The sequence below is a fragment of the Aptenodytes patagonicus genome, chromosome 16 (genome assembly GCF_965638725.1).
Source record: "Aptenodytes patagonicus chromosome 16, bAptPat1.pri.cur, whole genome shotgun sequence".
Classification (NCBI taxonomy): domain Eukaryota; kingdom Metazoa; phylum Chordata; class Aves; order Sphenisciformes; family Spheniscidae; genus Aptenodytes; species Aptenodytes patagonicus.
Window position 1 is genome coordinate 1,325,497 of NC_134964.1, and position 13,710 is coordinate 1,339,206.

General features: G+C 42.5%; 2 protein-coding genes across 10 annotated transcripts in view; one reads left to right on the plus strand and one right to left on the minus strand.

The window, feature by feature from the left end:
• The first annotated feature begins 161 nt into the window (after positions 1–161).
• LOC143167743 (nucleoside diphosphate kinase) lies at positions 162–2,922 on the plus strand. 2 transcript variants are annotated; one of them, XM_076353547.1, is made up of 5 exons: positions 162–237; positions 624–756; positions 1,354–1,455; positions 2,187–2,299; positions 2,677–2,922. In XM_076353547.1, exons 2-5 carry the CDS (start codon positions 628–630, stop codon positions 2,792–2,794), a joined length of 462 nt encoding a protein of 153 aa, XP_076209662.1. In that variant the 5' UTR covers positions 162–237; positions 624–627; the 3' UTR covers positions 2,795–2,922. The 2 variants fall into 2 exon arrangements, with proteins under 2 accessions (XP_076209662.1, XP_076209661.1); XM_076353546.1 differs by having other exon boundaries at positions 170–242.
• A 2,645-nt stretch (positions 2,923–5,567) lies between these two features.
• MBTD1 (mbt domain containing 1) overlaps positions 5,568–13,710 on the minus strand; it is a 38,776-nt gene continuing 30,633 nt past the window's right edge. For 7 of the 8 annotated variants that reach the window (XM_076353534.1, XM_076353533.1, XM_076353532.1 and 4 more), the window contains one exon: positions 5,568–7,483. In XM_076353534.1, the coding sequence (XP_076209649.1) occupies positions 7,365–7,483 (119 nt within the window). In that variant the 3' untranslated portion in view covers positions 5,568–7,364. The remainder of the gene's footprint in view (positions 7,484–13,710) is intronic. The other variant, XM_076353538.1, reaches the window with a different exon arrangement.

Genomic DNA, 13,710 nt, shown 5'->3' on the forward strand with positions numbered 1-13,710 from the left:
TCGGCGGCAGCCGGTCCGCACCCCGGCAGCGCGGGCGGGCGGGCGGGCGGGCGCCGAAGCGATCCCCCAGCCGCGCCGGGCCCGCCCCCGAGCGCCGCAAGCCGGGCGGCTCCTCCTCTCCGCAGGGCGGGGGATCCGGCGGCCGCCCGCCTCCTCCTCCTCCTCCTCCTCCTTCTCCTTCTTCTTCGGCGGCTGCGGTGCGGGCGGCGGCGGCTGCGGGAGCTCCGGCGAGGCGAGGCGAGGTGAGGCGAGGGCAGGGCCCCCCCCCCCCCCCCCCGGCCCCGCTCCGCGAGGGGAGGCCGAGGGGGTGCGGGCCGCGCCGCAACAACTGCCGGCGCCTCATGGCGGACCGGCCGCCGCAGCCCCGGGCGCAGCGGCGGCCTGCGGGCCTCGCCTCAGCGAGCGGCGAGGGCGGCGGAGGGGAGGGGAAGGGCGGGAGCGGGGCCCCGCGGGCTGAGCGCGGCCAGGCCCGGGGAGGGGGACGGGGACGCAACGCCAGCCCGCTGCCACGTGGGCCCGGGCGGGGCGGGCCGGGCGCCGCCATGGCGGGGCGGCCGCCGGCTGCCTGCGACCTTGGGGCGGCGGTGCCGAGCCTCAGCCCCGCGCGTCCCTCTGCCCCGCAGGGCGATGGCTGCCAACTGCGAGCGCACCTTCATCGCCATCAAGCCCGATGGGGTGCAGCGGGGGCTGGTGGGGGAGATCATCAAGCGGTTCGAGCAGAAGGGCTTCCGCCTGGTGGCCATGAAGTTCGTGCACGTAAGTCTCCGCGCCCGGGGAACGGCCCCTGCGCCGGCTCTGCCCTAACGCTTTCCCTCCGCTGCCAGAAGAGGTACTTAAATACACCTCCCTTCCTCTGCGGCTTCTCCTGCATCGGAATGGGCGTCTGATGCCGAATTTGCGCAGCGGCTGGAAGTACCGCGTCACTCACCCGGCCAAGCTTTCCGTCGGCCGCAAACGTTTGGTCTCTGCCATTTCCTAAGGGAGCGAGATTTGCTCGGATGGCTGGAAGCAGCCGAACCGAGAGCCCTGAAATGACCTTGACTGAAAGGTTGTGTCGGGTGACATCCTCCAGGCACCTTGTGCGCAGCTTATTGCTGGGGATAACTGTAAGGCAAAGAAATAATTTTGACGACTCGCAACGCCGACACTGCTAGGAAGAAAGATGGCAGGTTGTGCACGCCTTTGATTTTACACTAGGAACCGTCACTGAGGTCATGATAGCGTTGCAGCAGCTGTCGATAATATTGATGACTGGTGAATCCTGTCACTAATGCTGCAGCCTTACAGCAGTAACGCCTTTTGTGGTATGGTATTTTGAAGGTGGTATTTAACGTTGCGTCTGTCCTTTCAAAGGCCTCTGAAGACCTTCTCAAGCAACATTACATCGACCTCAAAGACCGACCGTTCTACCCTGGTTTGGTTAAATACATGAACTCCGGACCTGTTGTGGCCATGGTAAGTGGCTTGATTTCACTTCTACTTCCTTGAATGTATGTGTCTCGCTCTGTAAATTATTTTAAAATATCCAGACACGCTGTTACGGAAACACTTTTTCAAACTACCCAGTTCTGATAGTGGCAAAAGAAAACCAAAATTAAAATGAAGACAATCAAGTAAGAAGTAACTATTTGTTAACAAGAAGGAAAGCGTGCATGTATAAAATGCGTATTAAAACGCTTAGCATGGATTAAACAAAATTCCTGAAAGCCAGTCTTCTGCACCAAAGAACCTGTTGTTTTGGGCAAAAACAGGTCAGGGCTCTCCCACAGAAACCCCTCTTCTGTGTCATTCTTTTTTGCACTCCCCCCAAAACAATAAAATTGCCCTTGTAGCGTCTCCTCGTGACTGTGTGCCCAACCAGGAGCGCCTGCAACGCCCGCGGCTGCCCTTACCCTGTCACTACAGGAAGGTTTCGGGATTGGCCTCGTACATCAGTTAACCCCGAGGCTTGGTAAAGCTTCTCCTTCACTGGAGTGACGACGCTGATGGTCCTTTCTATAATCGCTTTCAGTTCATACGGTTTTTTCCCTATTCGTCTTTACAGGCCTAAGGGGGAATCTAGGCTGGATTAATTTTCTTAGTGGTGGAGCCCTTGTTGCTTTGCGAAGTATGTCATTAGCAAAGATTAATCTTTGGTATTTGTGTAAGCATCGATTAATAGGATTTGTTTGTCTTTTTTCCTTAAGGTATGGGAAGGACTCAACGTGGTGAAAACTGGGAGAGTAATGCTAGGGGAAACAAACCCTGCCGACTCCAAGCCTGGTACCATCCGTGGCGACTTCTGCATCCAAGTGGGAAGGTTTGTGCTCAGTTTGTTACCAGTCGCAATTAAAAACCTCAAGTGTTGGTAGTCTCTTATGCTAGAAAGTCAAAATTGTTGGCAGATACCCTAGTGTGATGGTATTCTATTTGCAGGTCACAATCCGTAACTGCTACTTAAGAAAATGGCTTTTTTGAAATAGAGCTCCTCATCAGAGCGTCATGTAAGATCAGTCAGCGGCGGGGGCTGGTCACCCGGCTAGGCCTCACTAGCTCCTGTAGTGGGGGTGTCTCGGTGCCGTACCTGAAATAGTCTTGCAGCTCTAGATGCTTCATCCAGGGTTTTGCATATGGAGAACTGCCGGGTTGCTCAAAGTGTATTTCCAGAGGGACCAACGCGTTTGTCTCCTTCCGCAGGAACATCATTCACGGCAGCGACTCCGTAGAAAGCGCGCAGAAGGAGATCAACCTGTGGTTCAAACCTGCAGAGCTCATCAACTTCAAATCTTGCGCACATGATTGGATCTACGAGTGAAGGGAGCTTCCACAGTGAATTGTGCCTTGGTAACGCATCATCTCATTCCAGCTATTGACCTGGGAGCAATTACCACCACGGTTATCCTAGTCATTTTCAGCACTGTCAAATAAATGGATAGGAACTAAGGCGTTGTGGTGCATTCACTATAAAACAGACTACTGCGTTCGAACACCCACATAAGTCATTTTACTCAGTCGTTGAGTGCTTTCCTCTCGTAGAAGGAATAGTTAACCCAGGCTTCCATGTACAGGCCTAGCAGAGTAAAAACGCGGTGACTTCTGTTCATGGCAAAGGGCTGCGAAGGCTCGGAGGTACGTTACAGTTGCAAAGCCACCTTGCAGAGGGAGAGCTGAAGGGATGCTCGAGCTGCTCCCAGCACAGCAGAACTGAACTAGAAGAAAAATGTGATGCCGCCCCGTGACAAAATCTCCCTCCCTACACAACTGTTAATACCAGCTGTGAAACAGGAGACCGAGTGCAAGGCTTGCTCTGTTGAATGCTTGTCTGACGCCACCACCTCCTCCGATGGAAAACCCTGCCCTCTGCCTCGCCCGCTTTATTTGTGCTCAGACGAACATACCCCGTTACTTAAAATATTCACGGTTTTGCAAGCGGCGGGTATTTTTATTTATCTGCCTTCTCTTAGGCGAGAAGCAAGCTGGGGTGCATTCGTGTATGTGCCCAGGAGCGCCTTTTAAACAAAACAATCGCTCTTCAGAAAAAAGACTTTTTATCATTTTTATTTTGTGTAAAAAAGGCAAATTTAGTGAATTATTTTCATCTTGTACACAAAGTTATAATTTTAATGCTTTTCACATCCATGCTGAAAATCTGCAGTCTCATAAAAATGAAAGTAACATTAATTTCTCCAAAAGCATTTTTTTTTTTCCACTTAGGTACGTTGCATGAGAAAGCTTTAAATACTCTCTCATTGACCACACAAATTACCAAGAAAATAAAAGATTAAATTTGTACAGATATTGATCTATATATCAAATACATACAGAAATGATGTAAAAACCCCATTTGTTTAATCTTGATTCCCGCCCCAACATTTTCCCAGGGGCCAAAGCTGTAGCTTCTTGTTTTAAATACGAAAATTAAAAGGAAGAAAAATTCAGTTTAAATCACAGTTTTTTAAAATCCCTTCCCAATAAAGGATTGTTACCAAATATATTAGCACCATCGTACAAATATTGAAGGGAGAGGGTATTCACATCACATAAAACAACAATAAAAAAACAAACAAACACTGAAACCCGTGTTAGTATCCGTAGAACAAGGAACCGATAACTGCTTTAGCTTTCCTCAGACGCAGCAAGGAAAAGGTTAAAGAGGTGTATTTAAAATAACATAAAAATCAAAGATCAGCAGAAAGATTTTGAGCTCTAAAAGAAGGGTAGCTGCGAAGTAAGGTACATAACTTGCGCTACCTTACGGTTATAAAAACCTGCTATCCAAATACTGAGGTTAGTTTGACCCCATTGAAGGTTTCAGATGTCCAACACTTTGCTGCTCCGGTAGCCAAGTAACGCGGCTTAGAGTAAAACGAAGACGAAGGAACCCAGAGCCACGTTACCAACGAACGCTTGGCAAATACAGCGAAGCCTACACCGTGGATACCACGGCCCGCAGGTAACCCACCCTGCGAAGAGACCCTTCGCTGAAGGCCTGGTGGCATTTTGCTCAGGCTTCCCTTAAACCTCTCCCTAAGCAAGTGACCTCAAGTAGTTCGTTCTGTGGTTTGCTTAGGACAGAGCTCGCCGTACTTGCCACTGACACAACTGGGTGTATTTCGAGTTCAGAAACGCAAGAGAAATTTCACCCGTAAATCTCAACACGCAACTCCTGCTGAAGTCACACGTGTCTGAGAACGCGTGTCAACTCACATACTTTAGTGTTCAATGAATGAAATACCTGTTTTTAAAGAACATTATAAAGACTGACAGACTTCAAATCCGATTCTTACATTTCTCCAACACAGGAAGCGTCTTCACCTTAAGCGCTCATTTTCCCTCTTGACATTTGAAGACTGTAACTCAGGTAATCGGGTACGAGCCCGGGCAACACACACAAGCCCAAGGTTTAGTGACTTGGCAACACACCTCGCTCATTACTAGCCCAGGCTTTCACATTATGAAACACAAATTAATGCAACAGTTCTTCTACTGAAGTCAGAAGCTGTTGATGAGAGAAGAAAGCAAGATTGTGCCAACCTTGTTCCAGCTGACGGGGACAATTGCAAGTTGTTGCATTAAAAAAATAATCAATCAATAGCGATGTACTTACCAATCCAAATCAATGCTTGCAGAGCTGGATTTTACAGCAGGTTAAATTGAGAACACAGGAAAAAAAACAATCAAGGCTCATTACAACGGTCTCTAATCCTACTTCTCCGATGCAGGCTGTTCAAAAGAAACATCACGGGTGGGTCCGGATCTGAGAGAAGGTATTTGAAGTCTACCAAGCCTGACAAAGTCCTTTTTACGGCTATTTTAGAGAGCTAAAATGTCTTTACCACCTGAAGTTACAGATACTTATAACCTGATAACCAGATTCTGTCAATATAAGAAGCTGTCGTTAAAAAGGGGTCATTATTTAAGAAATTTTACCAGTAAGGGAGAAAAGAATTCCAGACATTCCTACACTATACAGGACATTTTTTACTTCCAGTAGTAAATACAAAACTTTACATAATTAACCCCTCTTGCATAGAATGAGGTAAACCTGTGCCTATTACCAATACTATGTACCCAAAGTTAGAGCAATATTTTAGAAAATAATCAAATTGCTGGTTTTCAACTTTCTATGCACTTTTTTTTTTTTTTAAGCTCAAACAACAATGTACAAAAATGGTCTCCTGGGGCTCTGTGGGTTGATATCCTTAAAGCATTTCTTAGGCTGCAGGAACACAGACGTTAATCATTTTTTTGTTTTGTTTTAAGCCCTAATTTATGGTCAAGAGTCAGATGATCATTGTACTGCTCTGAAGGGGACCTTCTGAGACCCAGAAGCACTTATAGAACATATGCAGTTAATTCCTGAGAGTTTAGTTAATGAACCTTACTGGTAAAAGCTAAAGCTCTTGATGCACATTTTTCCAGTCACAGCTCTGCAGGCCCGATTAACCACTTTGCTAATCAACTCCATGAATGAGATCATTTACAAAAAACGTACAAAGTTTAAAAATATGGAAAGATAAAATCCAAATTATTAAGAGCTCATGCTAAAATACCTGGTATTTTACTGGTAGTCATTTTCACTCTTTTACATGACTTTTGCCTCTAAAAATGGACAGTTAAGCAGGTGGGGCTAATGGGGTACTTGAAATGAGACACAAGGATTCCAGGCAATAGGCAAATCTAGTTTATGAATTATATACTAGACAGTATGTGACTTACATACTGTTCTCAAGTCTCAACTTCCATATTACACTATTGCAGCAAGAAAAGAATATTGCAGGCTGTGCAGAACTGAACTCTTTTTTTTAATCCACAATGTATGGCTCCTTTTAGCTCACCTGAAACCCCGTGGAACATCAGTTTTGCATGTTCGCAAATAAATAGTTATGATGGTAAGGAAACATCTAGGTCTTTCTGAATGGAAAAAAATAATTAGAATACTACTCAGAAGTTCCTTCCCACTACCAAGGGAGGCCTGAGTTACTGTCCGTCTAAGTTTCTTCTTTAGTCTAAATTCATAGCTCAAACTAATCTTCCAAATGAGGGAATTTTCTGAAGTTCCAGTTTGGCATAGGGCTCTGTAAACATTTGCTGAAGCATTCCAAGACTATAGACATTCAGGTACAGACAAGAGCTTTATAGTCCCAACCCAGTGCCCACTGCAGTCAATGGAGACAAGGCTACTGATACTAATGGGCACCGAATCAGACCCTAAGGAACTTTAAAAAAAAAAAATCTTATATAAAAAAAGTATTTTAAACTAAATAAAAACATCTTGAAAAGTTAAAATCTTCCTCAGGCGATGGCTCCATTGCAATTGGGGCTACTCACCGAGTAGAGCTTTACAGGACTCTTCCACATACAATTTATGCCTCTAAATTAGGGCTTAAATGCCTTATATTCACAATAAAAAACCAGAGGCGTGACCAGTGCAGTTCACAAGAGTCTAAAAGTCTCCCAACTTGTACCAAAAAGGTTCATTTGTTATGACAGTTCATTTGTATTTGCAACTATATCTTCCTCCAACCGCTTCCCACAATCATGCTAATTAAACTTTAATCTTACCAAAAAATTAGAATTTCAGTTCGTTAACAATGCACAATAAATCTGAACTTGAAAATATTACAAAATTCTTTCAAAAGCTTCAAATACAACACAAAAGTGTCCATTTTTGTTTTTAATAAATTGAAAAATCTTTTTCACTAAAATAGTTTCCCCGCCCTTCCAAAAAATTCTGAACTGAGTCTAACTCATCTACAGTTAGCAAAGTGCCCCAGGTACAGTCACCTGAACTGTACCATCGAAGTGGGAACAAAATCAGTCAGTCTCGGAGAAAGGCTCTTTTCCTATCGCCAATACTCTGCCCCTCACTTTTCTGAGCTGCCTTACGGTTCTTGCTTGATGTAGTAACTGGCAGATCCGTTGCTTTCCTGATCGGATGCTCCTTGAAGGAAGCTATACTCTTCTCCATCTAGCAACTCCTCCTTCAGCTGTAATGAAGTCACTAAAAATAAAAGATGAACGTTAAAGATGTATAAAATTCAAAGTACGTACAACTTTTCCTTAAATTTACTTAATATTATTTACATTGGGAACAGACCCCAGATTTCCCATTTTCTTATATTCTGCATTTTAGTGATTCTTCTTTTAAAGTATCCCACAGAAAGCAGATGCTTTCTGACCGTAAATTGAACCTTAAGTTATGCTCCAATATTAACATATTTGAACAATTTACTTACAATAATATATTCTCTACAGGGTTTTCTCAAGAATTTAGTACTTTAAAACACTGGTTTAAGAAGGTAACTGAACATGTTAATAGGAATACTGACTGTTGCTCGGAACAACACTTATTGTACTGTTTACTCTTTTGTTTACTTCCTATTTAGTCTTTACACAGGTAAAAATAAGATTAACCGTTGGCCATTTACAATCTATGAATCACATTCCTTAGCCCAATTACTGTGAACGGTCTATGTGAGACAAGAAAAAACATTGACAAAGATTTCTCAATACATCGTAAACACGTTAAGATCCCAGAAGTTTCATTCAAGCAAAACCATCCTTTTTGTAGTTTTAATCTTCTCTTCTTTCTTTTATAAAAAGAAAATAGAAATGAGATCTAAGACAAAAAAAGATGTTATGAATAGCAATAATGTCACAATTATTTTTCCAGTTTCATTAATGAATAGTGATAATTATCAAAATATGAGCACAATGAAAAGAACACTGAAAACAAAACATGTCAAGGCTTTCATTAAAGGTGCAGTACCCACTTTAAAGGGTTGATTATACAAAAAGAAATGGTTCTTTATGACCAAATGAATGAGAAGAGTATTAAAGCTTATAGCTACCGAATACAAAGCGTATATGCATTATCAATGTATCTTGAAATGCAGAAATATGCAGTGAAAGAAAAAAACAAACCCCATAACCTGTTGCTACTAGTAGCCCTGCAATAACTTACAAGCCATTTGATTATTCTTTTATTATTTTTCTGTCATCTTCCATGTTGAAACAAACTCTTGTGCTAAATAAAAATAAAATTTGAAAATTAAGATATTTCCAAAGTTGCAGCATAATGCCAGCTCTCCTCACTTCTTTCTTTACTAGATGCCTCCTCCCACCTCCATAGCCCACAATCCCTTGCCTTCTTTTTTTCCCTCAATACTTTTGCCTGCATTATGCCCAACTCCGATCAAGAATCTTGATCTGTGGAGGACAACAAAAGTGCTGTCTAAATGGTAAGACACATAACTGGTTTCTAGGATATGCTGCTAATACCTTAAGCAAAGGCTACACAGAGGTCAGGGACACAATCTGAAATCCACCAGGCATGTGCTTGTTCTTCTCTACCCCCAGTATTTGTAGAATGCTTCCGCAGGTACAAGAGTGACAGCAGTCTCCATAATTTGGCTTGCTAATTTGAACCGAAATCCTTACATTTAGATATTTAATGATACTTTGCTTCATTTGTCCCTATTATACAGCTTTTAACTACAATCCTCCATAAGAAAAGCTTAGCTACAGCTATACAACAAAAGTTACTTGAAAGAAGTATTAAAAAAAGCTAAGGGAAGTCATCTGACCGATCATCTTGGAAGTAAAAGGGATGCAGATGCGCAAGGTACTCCCTTTTTAAATAGTCTCAGAGATTTGCCTGGAGACAAAGACTGTGTCTGATGCAACGTCATCCAAACCCCCAAAACATCAATACAGAATGGAGCAATATGGTCCAGAATATCTGCAGAAGCAGGGTGAGTCTCTCAGAAGGGTCTCCTCCTCTGACAGACTGGCTATGGGCTCTTTTTAAAAGTGAAGCTGTCCAACAGTTGCATTTCAGCGCTCAAAAGATCATTTCATATGACTCAAAGATGCAAAGTACTCATGTACGCTGAAGCAGCACCGTCACTTTGCTAGAGAGCAAAACCACTTCATACTATACAAGATGAAGTACTGAAACCTTCTCCTGTGCTTACGACAGTACAAAAGGGGAAAGAGTTGTTTAAGTGAGCCTTACCCAGAGCTCCGACGGACAAGAAGTTTTAGAGGAGATGCCTGTCTCGTTACTAATCCTACACTACTTCCATTCAAAGCCATCTAAGCATCTCCTGCGACGTGCCTACATCCTAGCCACGGCTACTAAAATGTAAGGCAGCGTACGATGCTCAGGAATATGCATGCAATTAATAAGTTCCGGCTGATCTCAAATGTGTTCTTCACTTATATGATATCAGGGTTATGCCCTCCTCTTCCCCAGACTTAAAGGGTCTTGCTGGTTTCAATTTAAATTTAAACACCTTTGGACAATAACAAGGCTACATCACAAATAAAACTAATTTTGTCCAGCCTCTCCAAAATTTAGAACTTCGAAAAGTTCCCCCAAAATGATCAAAAAAGCATCGGGTGTCAGAAGCCAAAGGACACAGGTGTTTCGTAGGAACTCAGAGATCTAATGACACAGAGAACTCAGACTGTGCATGTCCGTGCACCACAAAAATGCAATTTAGGCGTAGATTTGCAGTAAGAGAAGAAGAAAAAGCTGTGCAGAAACAAACACTCCAGACCACACTCTCCTAAGCAAGGCTTCTCTTTTGCATCAAAGACTCTGTTAAAAGACAGGCACGTACACACGAGTAGCAAGCCGAAGTAAAAATAAAGGAATTCTTGAGAAGTGCTGGGAGGTGCGCAGGAGAGAATCAAGATTTGTCCTTGGGGTCTAAAGGCGGCAAGTAGGATACCGTGTCCCATTCTGTTAGCGGAAAACACATGGGCAAGAGAAACTGTTCTGGGTCTGTTCCACAGTCAACGAAAACGCCAATATGGCAGGCTACTCAGACTAAAGCAAGTTTAAGGGAGTGTAAATCAAGCAAATCTGAAGCAAAATCTATCAACCTGGCCGCTGCCTGCAGGGAGAGCATAATCCAGTTTGTCTGACAGATCATATTGCTACGACATATTTGTTAGAAATAATTTGTTTACCTGCTACATTATATTGCCATACATATTAGGAAAAGGGAAGAGAAAAAACTACCAGATCCTTGCAGTGGACTTCTATAATTGAAGATTGATTACATTACACAAACTATTCTTAAATAAGCTCAAAATTTTAATCTACTTGCTCAATATTACTGATAAATGAATTTTTAAGAGTTTTTCCTCTGCTCGCTCACACCGATGCACAATTATACTGTGGAAACTTAAACCGAACCCAGGTTTTACAGCAAAAATAGGGTAAAGATCAAATTCTAAAAGGACAAACTCTTTTCAAATGTATTTTCTACATTAGTAACCCACAAAATTTCAAATAATGCTTACATTCTGAAGATCTTTTCCCAGTAACTGCCTTCTTTTGACACAAAGGCAAAAATCACTCCTTATTTACTGTGTACAGTTACTTTCTCTGCAAAAGATAACCCACACTAGCTTCCTGCTTACATCAAACATTCCCAAATCCACATTACCCGTTTTACAGAGTGCATTTTTGTATTTTAAAACTGCAGAGCTCCTCTGTGCCTTTGTGCCTCAGTAACCTACAATACGGCCTCCTATGACGTTCTAAACCAGCTACAATTTTTTTCTATGATTAATTCAGCGATGTGGTGCATCAGTGAGAATGAAAAGCTCTCCAACAGAAAAAAAACAACCAAAATTTAAAGGAAAAAAAAAAAAGAAAGGAGAGATTTGATGAGTCAGCACATTACATGCTAGACCATGCTTAGTTCCCCACCCTGTCCGTCATTTCCCTCTGCAGCAACAGAGACTGATGTGGCTAGTTACCTGTTTTGAGGCTGGGACTGAACTCTCGGCTAGTCCTGGGAGGCTGGAAGGCCTCCGGGGCTGTCTGTGCTGGAAGGGTTCGATATGGAGGAGGAGTCAACTCGTCATCACCAGAGAAGCTCCTCCGCACCTCACCTGTCATGGGTGGGCTGGACAAACTGACAGGTTTCTTCCCAACTGGTATCTTCCTCTCTAAACATCAAGTCAAACTAAAATAAACGCTTGGGTTAAAGTGCATTAGGTAACTCAGACTGTTCACTGAGAAATGGCTCTGCTTCATATTCACCGGTTCTGGAAAACAAGGGCCTGTACAATGGCACCACTCAGTTATTATCGGGAATACTGTTCTCAACAACCACACTTTAGTTACTGAATTCTGGAGTGGCTAGTAGGACTTCAAGTGCATTGCTTAAAAATGTGATCCACTTATTTCATACTCTGTCAATGAGATACAAATGCCGTAAATTGCTTCTGCTGCAGCTACACTGCACAGTCAATATACAATCCGTACAGGCTCAGTTTGAAACTGTAGTTGTTTCAGTTTGTGTGCCTAACAGATAGAAAGGATGGTTCTGGGGAAATAATCCAGTCCAGACAAATTTTATCACCTCCAAAAACCTAGTTTAAAAATACATACTCTTAATTACTTTAGAATGGTGCTTCCCATTTTTACAGTGCCTTACAAACAGCAATGAGCATTTCGGTGTTTAGAAAAAATATCTTCTAAAATGCCTTCAAATTATTAAACATTGCATTCATGAAAAAATGTTATGAAAACATTTCCCATGCAAATTATTAATGTATTCCTCCTTTATCACTAAGATGCTCCGACTCTGTGCCCAAGAAAACTTCTCTACAAGATCAGGGATGCAAGCACTATAACACATCTCCACCGCTTTCAGCTGTATCGAAACTATGGTAGCTAATGCTTAAGTGTTCTCAGCACTGTCAGATAAAGACAACATGACAAACAAAAGCCCAGCTTTGAAGAGAAAAGGTAACGAGATTATGCATATGCTAAAGATATCACCATGCTTAAATATTCTTCTTACAAGACGACTTCAGGATGAGCTTTTTAGAGAGATAACACCATAATTAGGCAGAATGTTGCCTACAGAATCCCAGCTTTTAAAACGTCACATTATCATTTCAATAACCTTATTCCAATATATACACCTACTAGAAAGCAGACTATACGAGCAGATACTGCATACTAGATTATTAATGAATTGCCTACGCAAACTGGTAAGTTACCCTTCAAGTATTCACCTGCACAGCTTTCTGACCAGTAGGAACAGAGTACAAAATCCTACCCACTTGAAATAAACGCTATTGGAAACAAAATTGGAAGTGATTCCCAAGTATTCACAAAAGCGCTCGCAACACTTACGCTTGCAATTAGAAATTAACAAGTAACACAGGCACTATCCAGCAAACATACCAACCACACGCAACTCGACCTTCCTTCCTTTGAATAAAAAGCAAGCAGCAACGATGGACATGCTGCTGGCTGAGAACGCAGCGACAAAGCAGAGGCCTGAGGCATAATTCAAACAGTCCACCTGGTATTTTGCATGCACACAGCACACCAGTTATAAAACATTCTAATTAAAAGTAGAAAACTAAAAAGAGTAAAATAAGCGTATCTTCACAATCCAAATGCTAGTGAATGGGTTCACTGTCAACACGACAAGCTGCTTCCATAGCAACATAATAAATCCAAGAAAAAATACCAGCGTCATTGAAGGCTAGGCCGGGTAGGACGCTAGTTAATTTCTACTCCCTTTTGGACAGTCTCCTTATTTAAAATAGGCGAAAGACATTGTTACAGTTTTAAGAAAATTATTTCATGCTCTGTGTATCAGTAATCACACCAAAACAAATTGTTTGGGCATTCCCAACAGTTAACAATAACAAAGGATGCTTAAAAGAAGTCCTAGGAACACCTGTGTTATGATCAGCCTCTACATGAAAGGGGTAACAACCTGACATTTAATTTTTCTATCTTCATTACTACATGCGTGCTCATAAACTACTTGTAGGTCACAATGACATAGGGGGAAATTAACATTATGTTGCCCGTTGTAGATTTTAAGGAAAGGAAAAAAAAAAAGCACAGCTGTATTCTCAGCTCCAAATTTACTTATTTTTATGGATTAAGAAATTCTCCTAAACCAAGATCTCTTAAAATCTTCTCTTGTATTCTTCCGTTGTTGAGAAGTAAAACATTATGGCTGGATGCAACGCGTGTTAAATTGTTCCCATTCAGGGTTAAGCGAGCGTTAATTCAGCTGGTTACACTAGTTTCTGTAGTGGCACAGTAGAACAGGAGTCTGACTTTCTTCTCTTTTACCATGATCCCATTACGGCAGAGTTCACTACGTAATCAGTTCTACTTCACGCTGAACACATGCTACTCGCTTCTCAGCGGACTCAGTAAGGAGGTAAAAT

What these genes read in the sequence shown, in the direction of transcription:
- LOC143167743 (XM_076353547.1), top strand. Translation starts at nt 628, where the DNA reads ATGGCTGCCAACTGCGAGCGCACCTTCATCGCCATCAAGCCCGATGGG. An exon ending in CCGGACCTGTTGTGGCCATG is followed by an intron (nt 1,456 to 2,186) that starts GTAAGTGGCTTG and finishes TTTTTCCTTAAG; the next exon opens with GTATGGGAAGGACTCAACGT. An exon ending in TTCTGCATCCAAGTGGGAAG is followed by an intron (nt 2,300 to 2,676) that starts GTTTGTGCTCAG and finishes CTCCTTCCGCAG; the next exon opens with GAACATCATTCACGGCAGCG.